The sequence below is a fragment of the Panthera tigris genome, chromosome F3 (genome assembly GCF_018350195.1).
Source record: "Panthera tigris isolate Pti1 chromosome F3, P.tigris_Pti1_mat1.1, whole genome shotgun sequence".
Classification (NCBI taxonomy): Eukaryota; Metazoa; Chordata; class Mammalia; order Carnivora; family Felidae; genus Panthera; species Panthera tigris.
The window spans coordinates 69,243,572-69,264,760 of NC_056678.1; the positions used below are offsets into that span (position 1 = coordinate 69,243,572).

The 21,189-nt window shown below is 44.2% G+C and overlaps 1 protein-coding gene across 6 annotated transcripts in view; it reads left to right on the forward strand.

The window, feature by feature from the left end:
- The window catches only part of GATAD2B (GATA zinc finger domain containing 2B), an 85,179-nt gene that overhangs the window by 57,144 nt on the left and 6,846 nt on the right, over positions 1–21,189 (forward strand). For all 6 annotated transcript variants that reach the window (XM_042976551.1, XM_042976550.1, XM_042976549.1 and 3 more), the window contains 4 exons: positions 12,906–13,241; positions 18,260–18,389; positions 20,604–20,735; positions 21,025–21,156. In XM_042976551.1, the coding sequence (XP_042832485.1) occupies positions 12,907–13,241; positions 18,260–18,389; positions 20,604–20,735; positions 21,025–21,156 (729 nt within the window). In that variant the 5' untranslated portion in view covers position 12,906. The remainder of the gene's footprint in view (positions 1–12,905; positions 13,242–18,259; positions 18,390–20,603; positions 20,736–21,024; positions 21,157–21,189) is intronic.

The window sequence follows — 21,189 nt, forward strand, 5'->3', positions numbered from 1 at the left end:
GACAGAGCATGAACAGGGGAGGGTCAGAGAGAGGGAGACACAGACTCTGAAACAGGCTCCAGGCTCTGAGCCGTCAGCCCAGAGCCCGACGCGGGGCTCGAACTCACAGACCGCGAGATCGTGACCTGAGCCGAAGTCGGCCGCTCAACCGACTGAGCCACCCAGGCGCCCCTTATAATTCTTACCAGTACTTCATTCCTTTTTGTGGCTGTGTAATATTCCATCGTACAGATCTACCATATTTTGTCACTGGGTGGGCATTTGGGTTGTTTCCACTTTTCAGCTATTATGAATAATGCTGCTGTGAACATTGATGCACAGATTTTTGCGTGGAAATAATGTTTTCAGTCCTCTTGGGTGTATACCTAGCAGTGGAATTTGTGGGTCATTGGTAACTGTACATTTAACTTTAGGAGGAACTGCCAAGTTCTTTGCCAAAGTGATTGTGCTGTTTCACATTCCCACCAACAGTGTGTGAAGATCCCACTTTCTCTATGTGTTCCCAGCACTTACTTTTTTGTGACAGCCATCTTTCTGCAGCTTCACCTCTGTGGTTCTCTGCCCTTCTTGCAATCTAGCTGCCTTTGTCTCACTGCACCCGCGTCTCCATTACTTCAGCTTACAAGATGCCTCGCTCTGCCTCAGGTCCCCCTGCCTGTACCATGTGCTTGAAACTCTCAAGACAAGAAATGAGGGCAGTTGGCGAGCTCACCTCATTTGCTTCTGGCTCCTGTGGGATCCTGCCTTTGTTGCCTGATGTCCAGTGTCTTGAAAACCCTCATTTTGTGTATTTTGCTGGGGGGGGTGCGGGGTGGTGGGATTTGTTATTTCAGGTGGGAAGTTAAATCTAGCCAGCCGTGTTAACGCCATCTTGGCCAGACGTGGGCTTGGCATCATTAAATATCAGCAAATTGATGCCTAATTGTTGAACTGGAGAATGGGTCACTAATCTTTATATTTTTCTTGTGGTGTTCCACAGCAGTTAAATAAACTAGAGCTTCGTGCATTCACTTGGATAAATTTTAAATATTAAAAAAAACTGAATATTGAATAGCAAATGAAAAAGATATGTACAAGCACTACTTTTTTTTAAGTTTATTTTGAGGGAGAGAGTGAAAGTGAGGGAGGGGCAGAGAGAGAGAGAGAGAGAGAGAGAGAGAGGATCCCAAGCAAGCTCCACACCATCAGCACAGAGCCCAGCGTGGGGCTCAAACCCACGAACCGCGAGATCATAACCTGAGCCGAAGTCAGGAGTCCAGCCCTTAACCAACTGAGCCACCCAGGTGGCTTAACCGACCGAGCCACCCAGGTGCCCCTACAAGAGCTACTTTTTAAACTATAAAAACTCACAAATATTATTTAAGGATATATATAGCAATAATCTTATAAAAATGTTCATAGAAATGATAAATCCATCATAATGCCCCTGGGGAGAGAAGGAGAAGAGAGGGTAGAGAATGGTTTGGACATGAAGTTACACAAAGTGCTTCGACTGTATCTGTAGTGTTGAATTTCTCTCTTTGCCCTCCCCTGCTCTTGCTCTCGCTCTCTCTCTCAAAATAAATAAATAAATTTTAACAAAAAATGGGGAAAAGACAAGAACAGAGTTTTCACAAAGGAGGATTTACATATGGCAGATAAACACATAAAGAGATAATCAACATCATTAGCCATTAGAGAAATGCATGTGAAAACTGTAGTGAGATACCACTCCAGAACTCTCAGAGTGGCTGAAATAAAGAATGAGGGTAGCATCAAATGCCGGTGAGGATGTGGAGAAACTCAACTTCTCAACCACTGCTTACGGGGACATGTGACGATGTAACTACACTGGAAAACGCATTAGTGGTTTCTTCTGAAACTAAACATTGGGGCAGGTTAGGCATTCAAGTCTTGATTTCGGCTCAGGTCATGATCTCGTAGTTCATGAGTTCAAGCCCCGCATTGGGCTCAGGCCTGCTTGGGATTTTCTCTCGTTCTCTCTCCCTCTCTCTCTGCCCTTTCCCTACTCATTCTCTCTAAATAAATAAATAAACTTAAAAAATTTTTTAATTAAACAGTAATCTGCCATATTACTGAGTAGCCACTCTCTTAAGCATTTACCCCAGAAAAATGAAAGCTTACGTTTCTGCAAAAACTTGTGTATGAATGTCCATCACAGCTTTATTTGTTATAGCAAAAAAAACAAAAACAAAAACAAACTAGAAACAACTCTGTTGTCCTTAAGCAGGTGAATAAATAATGGTACATTCATATATCATGGACTACTAGTCAGCAATAAAAAGAAACAAACTGTTGGTATGTGCAACAACTTGGATGAATCTCAAGAGAATTATACTAAAAGCCATTTTTAAAAAGCCAACCTCAGGGGCACCTGGGTGCCTCAGTCAGTTAAGCATCCAAGTCCCGATCTCTGCTTAGGTCTTGATCTCAGGGTCGTGAGTTCAAGCCCCGTGTTGGTTTCCATACTGGGCATGGAGCCTACTTAATTAATTAAAAAAACAAAAACAAAAACAAAACCAACCTCCGAGTTGTATACTGTGTGGTTCCCATTATATCTGTGAAAAGATGAAATTTTTGGTATGGAAAACAGATTGGTGGTCATCAGGGTTTGGGATGTGGTTTGGAGGTGGTAAAAGGGTGGATATGGTTATCAAGTGGCAGCAGGAGGGGCCCTTGAGATGATGGAAGTGTTGACTCTAATGGATAAATGCACCTACAAATGTTGGTAACATTGTGTAGAATGAAATAAGCACAAGTGAATCCAAGTAAACCTGGAGAAGATGTATAGATTAAATGGGACTCCTGGGTGACTCAGTCGGTTAAGCGTCCGACTTCGGCTCAGGTCACGATCTCACAGTTCGTGAGTTCGAGCCCCACATTGGGCTCTGTGCTGACAGCTCAGAGCCTGGAGCCTGCTTTAGATTCTTCTCTCCCTCTCTCTCTCTGCCCTTCCCCCACTCATGCTCTGTCTCTCTCTCAAAAATAAACATTAGAAAAAAAATTTTTTAGGGGTGCCTGGGTGGCTCAGTCAGTTGAGCATCAGGCTTCGGCTCAGGTCATGATCTCACAGTTTGTGGGTTCGAGCCCTGCATCAGGCTCTGTGCTGACAACTTAGAGCCTGGAGCCTGCTTCTGATTCTGTGTCTCCCTCTCTCTCTCTGCTCCTTCCCCACTCATGCTCTGTCTCTCTCTCCTTCAAAAATAAACAAAAACATTAAAAAAAATTACAAAAAAAAATTTTTTTTAATAAAAAGTCTTTAGATTTGGGGGTACCTGGCATATGACTCTTGATCTCAGGGTTGTGAATTCAAGCCCTGTGTTGGGTGTGGAGATTACTAAAAAAAATTAAGTTAAAGTCTTCAGATTAAGGCAAGTATTAGAATTCATGAGAAGGGTATATTTATTTTATATACAGTAAAACCCTGGATTGCGAGTAACTTGTTCTGTGAGTGTTCCGCAAGACGAGCCAACATTTCTAATAAATTTTAACTTGATAAATGAGCGATGTCTTGCCCTATGAGTAGTATGTCACACCAAATGTCACATGATCACAACTAATGGCCCCCTTGCAGAAAAGCTTTGAAAAGAAAGGCAGTGAGAAGGAGATGATTATGGTGGAAGTTAAGGAAATCATCAAGAAGTACAAACAAGGTATACAAGTGACCAAAATTGCAAGATTTTATAAGAAGTCGATGTCAACCATTTGGACAGTATTAAAGAAGAAATAGGGAGCCAAGTGCAGCAAAAGGAGTCACGAGATTATCAAAGCAACGGCCAGGTTTTCTGGAAGATGTAGAAAAGTTGCTTCTGATTTTGATAAATGAGAAGCAACTAGCAGGTGACACTGTGACCGAGAACTTTATCTGTGAGCAGGCAAAGGCCTTGTACACCGACCTCATAAAGTAAACTGCCAGGTACGTCAACAGTAAACAAAGAAGCCTTCAAAGCAAGCAGGCGATGGTTTGATAACTTTAAGTGGCATCTGTAGTGTTGTGAGGCACACAGAGACTTGAGTTTGGACACTAAGGCAGCTGAGGTGTTCGCTACCGAGTTCCAGAAGCTCACAGCTTCTGAGTGTTACCTGCCAGAGCAAGTTTTTAACTGTGATGAGATGGGGCTTTTTTGGAAAGAGGTGCCAAAGAGGACGTACATTACAGAAGAAGAGAATGTAATGTCCGTCACAAGCCCGTGAAAGACCGTCTCGCCCTCTTGTTTTGTCCTAATGCAAGTGGGGATTTCAAAGTCCCATCCCAAGAATCCACAAGCTTTCGAGAAATGCAAGGTGCAGAAGAACCAGTTAAATGTTCTGTGTGGGTCCAACAGCAAGGCTTGGGTCACTCGTATGTTGTTCGTTGAGTGGATCGATGAGGGCTTCGGTCCTGCAGTGAAGAAATACCTTTTAGAAAAGAATCTGCCACCCAAAGCCTTGCTGGTTATGGGCAGTACTCATACTCAGCCTCCAGGCTTTGAGGACGACTTACTGGAGGAATTCGAGTTCATTAAGGTCAAGTTCCTTCCTCCCAACACCATTCCAGTCCTCCAGCCCATGGATCAGCAAGTCATTTCAAACTTTAAAAAGCTTTACACCACAGCACTACTTCAGGGATGCTTCAAGGTGACTGAAGGAACAAACCTTACCCTCCGAGAGTTTGGGAAAAATCGTTTCCACATGGTGAACTGCCTGAAGATCATGGATAAAGCCTGGGATGGGGTCACCAAGAGAACCCTCAGTTCTGCTTGGAGAAAATTGTGGCCTGGTTGTGTTCTTGGACTTGACTTAGAGGGGTTTGCTCGTGAACAGCAGCCGCCAGTTGTCGATGAAACTGTGTCCTTGGGGAAGAACAGGGGACTGGAGGTGAATGAGGACGACGGTCGGGAGCTGGTGGAAGAGCATGGCCAGGAGCCGACACCGACGAACTGATGGGTCTGCATCGCGAGCAACAGCAAGAGGTTATGGGGGAGATCTCGTCTGCAGGGGAGGAGGAGAAAAAGGCCGAGGAATCCCTCACTTCAGATGAGATTAGGGAGATGTGTAAAATGTGGGGAACAGTGAAACATTCTGTAGAAAAGCACCACCCAAATAAGGCTGCAGCCGTGCGAGCGATGAATCTGTTTAATGACAATGCAATGTCCCATTTCCGTGAAATCCTCAAAAGGATGCAAAAGTAAGTGTCATTGGATAGGTTCCTTGTTAAAGGTGCACGAAAAGAAAAGGATTCTGTTCAGCCAACAGATAGGAATTCCACTAGTGATAGTGAAAGTCTTCCTACCCAATAACCCTCCTCTCTTTCTTGTCTCCTTCACACCAGCCATGAAGGTTTTCAAAGGTAAGTGTAGGTTAATTCATTTTTCTTTATATTTTGTATTTTCTTTATTATTTTGTATTACAGCATTGTAATCATTTTTATATGAATATTTTTTGGTTGTGGAACAAATCATCTGAGTTTCCATTATTTCTAATGTGGAAATTTGCTTTGATATACAAATGCTTTGGATTACAGGCATGTTTCTAGAATGAGTTATGCTCGCAAACCAAGGTTTTACTGTATATCTTACACATACGTGTGTATTATATATAATATATAAAATATATATTATGTATAAATATATAAAACATTTATATAAGAATGAGTATATATATGGGTGTATAATATTTTAAGTGAAATATTTTCATTTCTACTTAGAATTTTTAAGCCAAAGTATTTTATTTATATTAATTTTTTTATGTTTACTTATATTTGCGAGAGAGAGCACATGCATGCATGGGCCAGGGACAGAGAGAGAGGGAAAGAGAGAATGCCAAGTAGACTCTGCCCTTTCAGCGCAGAGCCCAACGTGGAACTCAAACTACCGAACCGTGAGATCATGACCTGAGCCAAAATCAAGGGCTGGTCGCTTCACTGACAGCCACCCAGATGCCCTCAAAATATTTTCAACTTTTTTTTTTAAGGGATACCTGGTTGCCCCAGTTGGATAACCATGTGACTCATGATCCTCTGGGTCATGAGTTCAAGCCCCATGTTGGGTGTAGAGGTGTTTTGTTTTGTTTTGTTTTGTTTTTTTAAAGTAAGTTCTGCATCCAACATGGGGCTTGAACTCATGGCCCTGAGATTAAGAGTTGCATGCTTCACTGACTGAGCTAGCCAGATGCCCCAGAACAACTTATTTTTATGTGTTAAAGAAATACTGTTTTACTTTTATATAACTACAGGCTTAAGTTTTGTCAGTTTTGAAAATTGGGGTTTTTCTAACTTAACTGACAAAAGTTTTCTGTTATCCTGTGATGTGATTTAGTGCGAGAGCAAATAGAAAGGGCTTATGCATTGCCTAGTGCACAGCAGGCACTCGGTAGATGTTAATTCAGTTTGCTCATCCCTCCAGCCTCTTCTCTCTCAGGCTCCTCTGAGTCTTTGCTGCAGACCTGGATTCTGGTTTGGCGTTAACAGTAAGATGGAAGCGTGACAAGCGTGGGTCTAGAGCTGTGTTACCATCTGGCCATTCTTGTTTTCTATAACAGCAGCAGATTTAAAGCTGGGCATTTTTGAGGGCACCTGGGTGGCTCAGTCAGTTAAAGTGTCAGACTCTTGATTTCAGCTCAGGTCAGGATCTCACGGTCATGCAGTCGACCCCCACATTGGACTCCAAGCTGGGTGTGGATCCTGTTTAAGATTCTCTCTCTCTCTCCCTTTGCGCCCCCTACCCTGCCCCTTGCACGCGTTCTCTCTTGCACACTCTCTCTCTCTCTCTCTCAAAAGATAAATAAAATAAAGCTGGGCATTTTTGTGCTATAATTGTTGGACATAATTAACTACTGTCTTTCTGGAACTCTCCTTTAGTTTGTTGATATGTCTGGTTTTCCTGGTTTTCCCCCAGCCCTCTGGCTATTTCTTAGTTTCCTCTGACCAACCAACCCTTAAATGTAGGTATTGCCTAAGGTTCTATCCTTGGCCCTCTTTTCGAGTGATTATATATTAATTTTTTTTCTGGGCAGTTTCACTTACTGCCCATACATTACTTCCATTACCTCCTCTACCTGTCCAAATATTTATCTCCGCTCTGGCCCAAGCGCTGGCTCTTCTGTTTGTTTGCCATGTATCCACCTGTTTTTTGGGTATGTCCACCTTGATTTCACATGGCACTTCTGACAGTTTTCCATTAAGATATTTTCAGTTTAGGTAACAGAACAGAAAACCTAGCTTATACTGGCTTAAACATTAAGGGAGTTTATTGGTCTGTGTAACTGGAATCCAGAAAGTAGCTTCAGGGCAGTTTGATGTGGCTCAGCTGTGTGATTAGCTCCCATCTCGGTGTTCTGCTGTGCGCAGTGTCTGCTTTATCTGCAGGCTGCCTGCCTTCCCTCATGGTCACAAGATGGCTGCCAGCAGCAACATGCCAGGACTGCATATGTTCACACTCACATTCTGGAGAAGAGACTATAGGAGCTGGGGACTGAGATTTAAAAGTCAGGGACGATTCCCAGACTTCTAACTTTTGCATCTAGAGGAATTCAGTCCTCTTCATTGAAACATAAAGGCAGAGAAGATGGATTTCTGAGAACATCCAAATCCTTACTTCAGTTACATGCACATCTGTCTCCTGTTGGGATGAAATTGTTAAAAGACAGTGACCTAATCCTTTTTCACCTCAATTCCTAACAGCTTAACAGCTAACCCTATACCTGGCACATAGTATATATACATAGTATTTGTGGGGGATGATAGACGGATATGCACATTCACGAATACCCAACCTTGCTTCTCAAAATTACCCAGCTCTGATACCTCCCTCTGTATAATGGATTCTTGAAGTGAGCTACACCTGCATTGGGATTCCACATTCACTCTGCTAAAGCTTTGCAGTCTTGGGATACTTGATTTAACATTTTCCCAGCTGTAAAGTAAGGCTAATACCACTTGCTTAGTAACTTGTTAAGGAAATTTAAATCACACATGGTAAGTGCCTAGTAGTGTGTTTGGCTTTTAAGTAGGTACTTAAGAAAGATTAGCTGTTATCATTAGCAGCCCAGAAGAAACAAACAAAAAAACTGGGTACACATTAAACGGCAAAATACAACATTTATTTTACAGGAAATTACTTTTTACTTTATTTTAAGTGGGCTCCATGCTAAATGTGGGGCTTGAGCTCACAACCCTGAGATTAAGCATTGCACTCTCCACTGACTGAGCCAGCCAGGCGCCCCTATTTTATAGAATTTTTGTTTGGCTTTTTGGATAGGAATTTTTGTGTGACAAGTTTACATTGAATATTATTTTCACAGCTTTATGGAGTAGAATTTAAGTTTATGGTTTAGTGATTTTTTTTTTTTTTTTTTTTTTTTTAGTAAGTATACAGAGTTGTAAAGCTATTACCACAATCCAGGTTTAGAACATTTCCATAACCCAAAAGGATCTCTTGTGCCATTTTTAATTTGTCTGTTACATTGGATTTTTTTTCATTGTGGCAAAATATACGTAACAAAATTTACCATTTCCCCCCTTTTTTCCCTTTTTGTTTTCCTTTTCCTTTTTAATTTTTTCCCAAAATTTAACATTTTAACCATTTTTAACTATATAATTCAGTGGCTTTAAGTACATTCACATTGTTGTGAAATCGTCACCACTGTCCATTTTAAGAACTTTTTCTTCACCCCGGAGACTCTGTTCCTGTTAAATCTTAGCTCCTCATTGCCCTTTTGCCACCCCCAGTCATGGGTAGTCTCTGATCTACTTTCTGTCTCTCTGAATTTGCCTATTCTAGGTACCTTATATAAGTGGAACCATAAAATATCTGTCCTTCTGTATTTGGCTTACTTCACTTTGCATGATGTTTTCAAGATTCATCCATGTTTCATTGGATTTTGAGACAGGCCCAGCTATGAACACATAAAGTTGGAGCTTACAATAAGATCAGTAAAGTCAAGAATGGGCAAGGAAAATTTGATCAGAGTTCTCAAACCATCTCTTGGGAAAGATTAATTACCTTAGACAATCAAATATCTGGTTCTGGTTTCTTCCAACTTTCAGTATATCCATTTATTTCATTAGAGTATGATAAAAGGGAATTATCTGAGCAGTATTCAACTGTTTGTATAACCGTTCGAGAAGCCAGGATAATGATGCCTTCCCAAACTTCATTCAACTCTAGGTTATCGAGTTTTGTTGCTTTGTCTTCTGATTTCAGTGCTCACAAATATAATTTGTCTCAAAACTTAGAACACAGTACCATATTAATTTGCATTTGTATATCTTGCTGTGTGCTTTTCTGGAGTATTTTTTGCATCTAGGTGTATGATCAGTTGAGTAACAGACTTTTCCCACCTACAACTCCCCATGAGATTCTTAGTGGTGCTCTCAGTATGAGGTGTCAATCAAGTTACCTGGAACACTGTTACTGTGGAGTTAGAGCCTAACTCTTGCTGTTCTGTAGTACTGAGCTTTCCAGTTTCCACCTGGGGGTATTTTTCAGAGGTATACCACTTTAGAAATAACACATACCATGGGGCGCCTGGGTGGCTCATTCGGTTAAGCACCAGACTCTTGATTTCAGTTCAGGTCATGATCTCACGGTTCCTGGGATCAAGCCCCAAGTCGGGCTCTGCAGTGACAGCGTGGAGCCTGCTTGGGATTCTTTCTCTCCCCCTCTCTCTGCCCCTCCCCTGCTTGTGAGCACACACATGCACTCACTAAATAAACATCTGTCTCTTTCTCTAAATAATAAACATTAAACAAAGAAATAACACAGATCTTTAGGGGGACCTGTAGCTACAGAATGTCTGTATGTTCTATAACATGTCTGTCTGAAGCTGTTAGAACAAAGAGGATATGGAGAAGTTGGAACCCTCCCCCCCACGCTGCTGGCAGTGACACAGAATGGTGCTGCTGCTTTGGAAAGCAGCCTAACGCTTCTTAATGTTGAACAAAGAGCTGCCACAGGGCCCAACAGTTCGCTCCTAAGTGTACACCCAAGAGAACTGAAAACATGTTCACACGAAAACGTGTACACAAAAGTTCGTAACAGCTTTGTTCATAATAGCAAAAAGGGGGGAAAATCAAATGTCCACCAACTGATAAGTGGATAAACAAGTAGATTATCATTTGGCCATGAAAAGATACCAAGTACAAACACAGGCTTCAAACATGAATGAACCTTAAAAACATGATGCTCAATGAAGGAAGCCAGTCACAAAAGATCATATATATATTGTATGACTTCATTTATATGAAAAGTCCAAAACAGGCAAATTAGGAACAAAAAGTAAATTAGTTGGGGGCAGAGAGACTGCTAATGGATATGGGTTTTCTAGGGGGGAGATGATAAAAATGTTCTAATATTGATTGTGGCAGTGGTTACACAACTCTGAATCAAAACCACTGAAGTATGCACTTTAAAAAGGTGGATTATGTGATGTGTGAATTATGTCTCAATAAGCCTGAGCTTTTAAAAAGAATTAGGGGCGCCTGGGTGGCTCAGTCGGTTAAGTGTCCTACTTTTGACTCAGGCCGTGATCTCACGGTTCATGGGTTTGAGCCCCACGTTGGGCTCCGTGCTGACAGCTCGGAGCCTGGAGCCTGCTTCGGATTCTGTGTCTCCCTCTCTCTCTGCCCTTCCCCTGCTTGCGCTCTGTCGCTGTCCCAAAAATAAATAAACATTAAAAAACGACTTTTTTAAGAGAGAATTAAGAAACGTTACCGAAAAACTCAGAGATATCTAGCTTCTGATTTTTTTTTTCTGATCTCCAAAATGTCTGTTTCCTTTTGTTGAATATTCTTTTATTGGCTACTCTTCTTTTTTTTTTTTTTTTTTTTTTGTCATACCCAGAAAAGGATCAAATAGCTCTTATTTTACTCCTCACTGCAAGAAGGAAGACGCTTCAGGGGCGCCTGGGTGGCGCAGTCGGTTAAGCGTCCGACTTCAGCCAGGTCACGATCTCGCGGTCCGTGAGTTCGAGCCCCGCGTCAGGCTCTGGGCTGATGGCTCGGAGCCTGGAGCCTGTTTCCGATTCTGTGTCTCCCTCTCTCTCTGCCCCTCCCCCGTTCATGCTCTGTCTCTCTCTGTCCCAAAAATAAAAAAATAAAAAAAAAAAAAACGTTGAAAAAAAAGAAGGAAGACGCTTCAGAGGGCGCATGGGTGGCTCAGTCGGTTAGGCATCCGACCTCGGCTCAGGTTGTGATCTCACGGTTTGTGGGTTTGGGCCCCACGTCCAGCTTTGTGCAGGCGGCTCAGAGCCTGGAGCCTGCTTCAGATTCTGTGTCTCCCCCTCTCTCTGCCCCTCCCATGCTCATGCTGTGTCTCTCAATAATAAATAAATGTTAAAAAAAATTTTAAAAAAAGGAAGATGCCTCAAGCACATACATATTTTTCTTTTCAAGAGCACCAGTTAACATTTATAGTCTTCTCTGTCCTGCTACTTAAGTCTGTGAATCATTGGGCCTCATGTCGTATCTTCAAGTATAGAGGAGGTCATAACCCTAGGGCATAGAAATTAAATTTTGTTGAGCATCTTCATGGGGTATCTTCAAGCCCCACGTCAGGCTCTGCTGGCAGTTCAGAGCCTGCTTGGGATTCTGTCTCCCTCTCTCTCTGTCCCTCCCCTGCTTGCTGTTTGTCTCTCTCTCAAATAAAAATAAAACTTAAAAAAAAAAAAAAACAGTTAAATTTTGTTGAGCACCTTCTAAGTACCCACATTTACAGATAAGATTGAGATTTAGGGAGGTAAAGTAACTTATTAAATATTTGATCTTATAAATGTAATTAGCAGTTTGAGCCTATGTTTCTAGACTCAAAAAATTTTCTTTCCAGTGCCTCGTTGCTATTTCCTACCAGGAAAACAGCCCTGGATTTTAAAGTGTGGAAGAAGTTCTGTATTTAGATTTTGTTAGTGTAAAAAAATCAAAGTGAGAAGGGAAAATGATAATTTTCTTGCCTTTAAGCTGCATAAATAGAGAAAGTATTCCCTCCTATCAGCCTAAACACCTGAGTCTTTCATTAAAGCCAGGTATCTTAAGATACGGAATCTATCTGTATAGCCTTGAGGCAGGTAACCGTGGGCCCTTCTGATTCTTGCTGCCCATTAAACGCTCTTTGTTTCGTTCAGCTTTCTCTTTTGTCTCCAATGAGATAAGCCAATGAAAGATATGCCTGAGTGGCCCGAGGAACTTCCCTGTCCATGAAAGAGGTCTTTTCCAGGAGAAGACTTTGGTGTGAGAGGTAAAACCAGTGCGGATGGTTTGAGCATACAGGCACCGAAAAGCAGTCACAAAAGAATGTTTATTTTCTGAGAGATGTAGGCTCTTAATGGACCATCCAGGTGAGTAGCGCGGTGATACAGTCAGGACCTCAACAACTAGAAAACACTTGAGGCTTACTTTCCACTGCTGAAGTTGAGTGGAGAAATCTCCTTTAATACAGGTGTTCTGGGAAGATGGAGTGTTGATATTTACCTCAGTGATTTTTGTTGTTGTTGTTTTTAATTTTTTTTAATGGTTTTATTTAATCTTTAGAGAGGTAGAGTGTGAGCAGGGAAGGAGCAGACAGAGAGGGAGACAGAATCCGAAGCAGGCTCCGGGCTCTGAGCCGTCAGCACAGAGCCCGACGCGGGGCTCAAACTCGTGACCTGTTGAGATCGTAACCCGAGCCGAGGTCGGACGCTCAACCGACTGAGCCACCCAGGTGCCCCTGGCTCGGTGATCTTTGAACTTCCATGTAACGATGATTCTTTTTTGGTAAGATCGACACCACGTGGGGCTCACACTCACGGCCCTAGATCCAGAGTCACATGCTCTACCGACTCGGCCAGCCAGGCGCTCTTGTGATTCTTCCGAATACCTTTGCCTCCCATCCTCTTTCTTCACGGACCGTTGAAGGGATTGTGTTCCGGTCTCACTTGTATTCTCCTTCCCACAGGATGGATAGGATGACAGAAGATGCTCTTCGCCTGAACCTGTTGAAGCGGAGCTTGGACCCGGCAGATGAGCGAGACGATGTCCTGGCTAAGCGACTCAAGATGGAGGGGCACGAGGCCATGGAACGCCTGAAGATGCTGGCGCTGCTCAAACGGAAGGATCTGGCGAATCTCGACGTGCCACACGAGCTGCCCACCAAACAGGACGGCAGTGGTGTCAAGGGCTATGAGGAGAAACTCAATGGGAATCTCAGGCCTCATGGCGACACCAGGACTGCTGGAAGGCCAGGCAAAGAAAACATCAGCGATGAGCCTGTGGATATGAGTGCCAGGCGGAGGTATGGCTCAGGTCGGCTGCCTCCGGCAATAGGGTCTTCTCATAAACGATGGAAATGGAGTGGAAAAGGAAAGAATTCCAATGAGAGGAGGTGTTTTTCATCCTAAACCTTCTTGAGAGAAAATGTATGTGTGCCATCTGGCTTGACCGTAAATTCCTCTCATTTCCAGATGAGACTCGGTGCCTCGTGTATCTGCTTAGCATACAGAGAATCCTATAGCTTGTGCCCTTAAGATAAAGTGGTCATCTCTGGATGAAGGAGGCGCCACAAAGCTGGGAATGGCAGTGGAGAACACGCGCTCCACTCTGACCTTACAGCCATTTTAGGAGGGCCTCAGTCTTTTCTTCAGACCATGCTGAGAGGTTTAGAATGTTTGTTATGGAGTCCCAGCTTCTAGTACATCCAGAAGCATGGGGCTGGCTTTTCTCGTGTGAACAGGGCAGTCGTCTTCCTGTGGCAGTCCTCTCCGTTCTTGCTTTGCGTGCGTACCGCCCTCCGTGGGCTCCACGCACGCATAAGCGTTCGTCGTGGTTCACACGCTCAACTCCTGTGCGCCCGCTCTCACACGCACGCACCTGCACGGGGCCTCTCTCGGGCATCTGTCAAGGTTGAGTACTTGAAACGGTGGAGCACGTGCTGAGAAGAGGTGCTGGCTGAGCCAGTCATACGTCGTGAGAAGACTCACGACTTCCGAGCCAGTGAGTCACAGTGAGACCACGTTCGCTCTAAGAACGTTCGGTTTGTTAACTGTTCAGATACAGCTGACAGGGCGTGGGAAGTCATCTTTAGTGTCCACTTGCCCTCCCGCTGACCCTGCTGAATTTGTCTTAGGACTGAAGGAGGAGGGAACAGTTACAGCCTCACCTGCGTTTCTTTTCTCCAGATTTTTTGTTTGTTTGTTTGTTTGTTTTTTCTTTTTTTTGTGTAAGCAGGCTTCATGCCCAATGCAGAGCCCAACACGGGGCTTGAACTCATGACCCTGAGATCAAGACCTGAGCTGAGGGGCGCCGGGGTGGCTCGGTCAGTTAAGCGTCCGACTTTGGCTTACGTCATAATCTCACAGTTCATGTGTTCGAGCCCCACATCAGGCTCTGTGCTGACAGCTCAGAGCTTGCTTGGGATTCTCTCTCTTCCTCTTTCTCTCTGCCCCTCCCTGACTCGTGCTTTCTGTCTCCCTCAAAAATAAGCATTAAGACGTGAGCTGAGATCAAGAGTCCGACGCTTAACTGACTGAACCACCCAGGCGCCCCCACTTTCTCTAGCTTCTAATGTATACTTATAAGTACTATCCCAGGATTATTTTTTTAAGCCACACCCAGTGAGGGGACATTATTCTTGGTAATAGCATTTAAAACCCTTAGGAAACTTTAGATAAATTCCCTATTGGCCATAAAATAGGAGAAAAATCCTCAGATAGCTTGGAAGCTATATGTAGTGTGAGCTGAATATTATGAAAGTAGATTAATCCTTAGATCCTTTGGGGGGAAAAAAAGAAAGTAGATGAATGAGATCATGCCCCTGAGCAACCCACTTGCCCCATAACTACCCTCCCCGCTCTGGAGCAAGTAACTGATCCTACTTGAATGGGGAGGAGGAAGAGGAGAAATGTTGGACGGATTCCTCACATCCCAAATTGGCCCTGAAAGTGCATTTTTCATAGAAGCACTGTCACACATTTTCGTGAGATCTCACTAGTGCTATTATTGGTATTGTACTAAATAAATAAAGTCTGTATTAAAAAGTCAGACTACCTTGAAAACCCTACCATTGCATTTAATTTTATTTTAGAGGAATGAGCTTTTGAAACTTGAGCCTCTGGAAACTGGGAGCTGTTTTTAATGGTCTCCAGGAGGGGCTCCTGGGTGGCTCAGTTGGTTGAGTGTCCGACTTCGGCTCAGGTCATGATCTCGCGGTCTGTAGGTTCGAGCCCCACGTCGGGCTCTGTGCTGACAGCTCGGAGCCCGGAGCCTGCTTCGGATCTGTCCGTCTGTCTGTCTGTCTGTCTGTCTCTCTCTCTCTCTCTCTCTCTCTCTCTCTGTCTGCCCCTCCCCCACTCATGCTCTGTCTCTCTCTGTCAAAAATAAATAAGCGTTAAAAAAATAATAATTAAAAAAAATAATAATAATGGTCTCCAGGAAAAGGGGGTTGATGTAAACAATCTAGATCCCCATTCTACATGGAAAACTAGGCCCTACTGGCCTCTGTCACTCTTCTCCCCTTTCCCCAGATACACTGACAGTTATTTCTACCTAGCCCCAAGCTTTTTCTAAGAATGAATGGGATTGATAGATTGTTCAGCAAGGAGAGCAACAGTTTCTTTGATATGGACAAAAGGAGAGAATTTAAAAGCAGAAATAATGACGAGCCCGTGGTATCAGTGATAGCCATATCATAATTGTCATCAGTTGGACAGGTTACAAACTATATGAAATCAGGTGTATGTGAAACCAGCGTTTGCTTATGTTTTGGAATGCTAGAAAAACACAGCAGTTTTCTTTCTATTTAGTTGTTTTTACTACCAGAAGGAGGATCAGGAGGTACACAGCTTTTGGGAACCTGCCAGTCTGAGTCGTGAGTGACGTCAGCAACAAGTCAGGCTTTTAGTAATCTCTCTCCGATGGCTAGAGTTTCATACTTAAGAACGTCAAATGATGTAAATCACATACATGTTTGGGAAAGTGGAAAAATCATTTCTGTTCCTGGAAAGTTTAATAAATGAGACCAGAATCCCAGGTCACAAGTAAAAAAACAAACAAAAAACTTGAAGAATGGGACAAAACCTGGGCCTCACCTGGCCTGTGCTGCACCTGATGTGGGTCTGATCACATCCAGGAGTACAATCTCAGGGTTGTTCTCAGAGACAACTTCCCAGCAAATGCCGCTCATTTCCACAGCCTCCATCCAGGAATGGCTCTGCCTGTCTTGTTGCTGAGCCACCCCGAAGCGGCAGGAGGCACTCATTGAGCAAGGAGGAGTCCCTTAGCTTCGAGATAGTCTTGATGTGTGTATCCAGCCCTGAACAGAGTGGAAGGAGATTGGGACTGTTGGTGTGAATAAACATTGGAGAACCAAGTGAAAGTAGAAATCTACCAGATCTCAAAATCATTCACCCATGTTGGTGTCAGGGATGGGGGGGGGGGCGGGGGGGGCAAGGATGAAGGAATGTAGAAATGAGAAAATCACCAGAAAATGAATTCAGGTCAGCTTGACCGTTACTCCAGCATTGTGGGGTTAGGGAAAGAAAGGCTCTTCTCCCTCTAGTGGCTTCTTTTTCTGTGAACCCCACACGCTCAGCTGCCTGGGACCAGTGCTTGTAGAGCAATCCAGACAAACCTAATGGTTTCCAAGACAGTCGTGTGTGTCATTCTGTGCCTCTGTTTTATGTTCTCAGCTAAATTTGGTTTATTTTATTTTACTTTTTTTTTTTTTTAATTTTAGAGAGCGTATGAGCGGGGGAGAAGGGCAGAGGGGGGGAGAGAGAATCCCAAGCAGGCTCCGTGCTTAGTTTGGAGCAGAACCCAACAAGGAGCTTGGTCCCATGACCCCGGGATCATGACCCGATCTGAGATCAAGTCAGATGCTCAACCAACTGAGCCTTCCAGATGCCCCAAATTTGGTTGATTTTAGTAATTCAGCCCAGTTGAGAAATTGAATGCCTAACCCAACTATCCAGGGTATTTTGTTCAAAGCCCCTGGGCATCCATGTCCCAACAGCAGCTGAGACAAGAGACCCAGAGAAATGGTAGAAAGGCTCTCAGGACTAAAGGTCTGTGGGTGTTAAGGATTTGGGTTTCATGTTTAAGTAAGAACTAAAACACATTGCTTTTAAGTCTGTGTATTCCTAACTGTACTGAAGAACTCAAGGAAGTAGGGTCTGGGAAGATATCTTTGAGTTAAGAAATCAGAGTTAGGGGGTACCTGGGTGACTCAGTCGGTTAATCCAGCACAGGTCATGATCTCATGGTTCGTGAGTTCAAGACCCATGTCAGGCTGTGTGCTGACAGCCCAGAGCCTGGAGCCTGCTTCACATTCTGTGTTTCTCTCTCTGCCCCTCCCCAGCTTGCACTCTGTCTCTGTCTCTCTGAAAAATAAATAGACATTAATTTTTGTTTTGTTTTTTGTTTTTAAGAAATCAGAGAGCTAAAAGATGTGGTCATTGGTTTGGGAAGCTGAGGCATTCGGAATTTCCAGAATTCTGGTCATCCAGCTCTTAGGGAGTGCCATTTTTATCATCTTAGAGAAATAAGTATGATGCTTTTAACTAGCCCCAAAAGACCAAAACCACAATTGTCTAATAAGCGAGAATTGAAATACGGGGGAGCCAATGAGGAGGATTTAAGATTTCAAAGTCGTTTCTGGAGAGTTTATTTTTGAGAGAAGATGCTGAGTACAAATCTGGTCAGTAGATACAGGTTCCAGAGATGCAGTTTAGGAGTTTCGGTCTGCCAGAAGCTGTAGACTTGGCCCGGTCCTTCCCCTCAGGCAACTGGCACAGTACCTTCTGGTGTCTTAACTTGGGACTGCCGCTGGGGTTGTCCTGTAAGCTCCTCTCTGTCAACCCTCAGGCAGCCAGGGCCGCGCGGTGCAGGGCCGACCGAGCTGCCTCCACGGCAGCGGGCGTTCCGTACCTAAGCTCTGCCCTTGCCCTTCTTCCTCCGCCAGGCTGGCTGTTCCCTGCTTGAGCCTCTGCGTGACTAATGAGACAACCCAAAGGGAAGTGAGATACAGGGGAAGCGTTTAGAGTTTTGATTCAAATGGATGTGATCAGAACACTCACCTCTCACTCCCATTTCTGAAGCCAGTCACCGTGTGTCTGGTCCCTGCACAAGGAATTCAGATGGAGTGCACACTTGCTGAGGATTTGTCACCACTCACATCTTGGTGTCGTCTGTGTCCTAAGATTTGAATCTCCTGAGTGAACTGAGACAGACTTGAGTTCCCTTGGATTTCTTTGTTCAGCGTGCAGAAGAAGTTTTCTTAATTGTTGAAATACCTTAATTTTTTCTTTTCTTATCTAGTGAGCCAGACCGTGGGAGGCTGACTCCCTCCCCAGACATCATTGTTTTATCTGATAATGAGGCTTCCAGTCCCCGCTCCAGCTCCCGAATGGAAGAAAGACTCAAAGCAGCCAACCTAGAGATGTTTAAGGTAAAAAAACAGAGAAGAAAGATAAAATGATTTCTTTCCTCATTTTTGCTCCTGTTTAGTTCCCTAAGAGGCCCAGTAATGTTTTTTTTATAATTTACTTTTTTTTAATTTACCATCTTAATAATTTATGTATTTTTGAGAGCGAGAGAGTGTGAGCAAGCAGGGGAGTTGCAGAGAGAGAAGGAGAGAGAAAAAATCCCAAGCAAACTCCATGCTGCCAGGGTACAGCCCGACACGGGGCTCGAACCCATGAACCATGAGATCATGACCCAAGCTGAAATCAAGAGTCAGATACTTGGGGCGCCTGGGTGGCGCAGTCGGTTAAGCGTCCGACTTCAGCCAGGTCACGATCTCGCGCTCCGTGAGTTCGAGCCCCGCGTCGGGCTCTGGGCTGATGGCTCGGAGCCTGGAGCCTGTTTCCGATTCTGTGTCTCCCTCTCTCTCTGCCCCTCCCCCGTTCATGCTCTGTCTCTCTCTGTCCCAAAAATAAATTAAAAAAAAAAAAAAAAAAAAAAAACGTTGAAAAAAAAAAAAAGAGTCAGATACTTGATCGACTGAGCCACCCAGGTGCCCCTGTAGTTTACTTTTTGAATCTAAATAACTACCCACAGGGGTGCCTGGGTGGCTCAGTCAGTTAAGCATCTGACTTCGGCTCAGGTCATGATCTCGCAGTCTGTGAGTTCGAGCCCCATGTCAGGCTCTGTGCTTACAACTTGGAGCCTGGAGCCTGCTTCAGATTCTGTGTCTCCCTCTCTCTCTGCCCCTCCCCTGCTCACATTTTGTCTCTCTTTCTTTCTCTCAAAAATAAATTTTTTCTTAAATAAATAAATAACCTGTTGATGAAACTTTTTATAAATAATTCTTAACTTCAAGGGCATTTTATTTATTTACTTTTTACTGTTTTTTTGTTTGTTTTTTTGAAAGAGAGCACGTGCACAGGGGAGGGACAGAGGGAGAGAGAGAGTCTTAAGCAGGCTGCACAACCAGTGCAGAGCCTGATGTGGGGTTTCATCTCAGAACCCTGGGGTCACGATTGGAGCCTAAATCAAGAGTCAGGTGCTCAACTCACTGAGCCACTTAGGTGCTACTATTTTTTTTTTTTCAAGATTATATTTTTGGGGTGCCTGAGTAGCTCAATCGGTTAAGCATCCGACTTCAACTCAGGTCATGATCTTACAGTTCATGGGTTTGAGCCCGTGTCAGGCTCTGCACTGGTGGTGCGGAGCCTGCTTGGGATTCTCTTTCTCTCTCTCTGCCCCTCCCCCACGAATGCTCGCGTGCGCGCGCGCTCTCTCTCTCTCTCTCTCTCTCTCTCTCTCAAAAATGAATACATAAACATTAAAAAATATATATATATATATATATATATATATATATATATATATATTTTATTTTTAAGTAATCTCTACATCCAACATGGGGCTCAAACCCACAACCCTAAGATTAAAAGTCTTGGGTTCCACTGACTGAGCCACCAGCCAAGTGCCCTGAGGGCATGCCCTTTTAGAGGGCACTATGAGAATCAAGTGAAGAAGATAGTGTGACAAAGCATATTCAGTATAATTTATCTTTGGAAAGTGAAAACTCAGTAAGTCACAGAAATAAACTCTTGGCTGGAACCACTGTACCCTGGTTCTCATGATGTGGAGAAACTCCTAAGTTTTTATGTGTATCTAGAAGAAACTTGGCTTTTAATAAGTTCCAGAAACAGTGTTTAAAAATTTTTTATGTTTTATTTATTTTTGAGAGAGACAGACAGAGCGCGAGCGGGGGAGGGGCAAAGAGAAAGGGAGACACAGAATCCGAAGCGGGCTCCAGGCTCCGAGCTGCCAGCACAGAGCCCAACGGGGGGCTTGAACTCACAGACCATGAGGTCATGACCAGAACTGAAGTCAGTGCTTAACCGCCTGAGCCCCCCAGGCACCCCTGGAAACAGTGTTTTCAAGAACAGTTCCCTTTGCATCTCCCTTTGCCCCGTCTTCTATTTTGCCAGGAATCTGGTTGATTAGCATTTATGTTCTGTAAGCATCTTCTGAGCACCTGCTGAATCCCTAGCCCTGAGCTAGATCCAGGGACACAGAGACAGTAATCCCCATTACTACTTCTGCTTCGTGTGCAAGATCCAGAGCTCAGCCCTGGAAGAAGAGACCGTCTCGCAGGAAGGGGGACTCTGGGTGCCTGCTCCCATAGCTGAGGGACCTCGTGTTTCCTTAGGGGAAAGGCATTGAGGAGCGGCAGCAGCTCATCAAGCAGCTGAGGGACGAGCTGCGACTGGAAGAAGCCCGGCTGGTGCTGCTAAAGAAGCTGAGGCAGAGCCAGCTCCAGAAGGAGAACGTAGTCCAGAAGGTACTGACTGCGCCCTGGAAGTAAGGGGCTGGGTCTGGCAGTGGCCTCACCCAGGTAGGTTCAACTGGGTGGCCCATTCTTGTCCAGTTCCGTGCTTTTTAGTTTCTAAGAAGAGTGATTTCTTTTTTTTTTTTTTTTAATTGTAGGCCCTAATCAAGAAAACCTTGATTCCATTTTTCTCGGTTTTCCTTCTGGTCAACAGAAGCTTCACACTGACTGGGGATTTTTAAAGTCCAGGAGTGTACCAGACTTCTGCCTCTGTTTCTTCATTCTGTCTTCTCTCCCCCAGACCCCGGTTGTGCAGAACGCGGCATCCATCGTGCAGCCATCTCCTGCCCATGGGGGACAGCAGGGCCTGTCCAAGCTTCCCTCCCGGCCTGGGGCCCAAGGGGTGGAACCACAGAGTCTGAGAACATTACAGGTGCGTAACCTGCCTTGGGGCCCCGTGTATCCC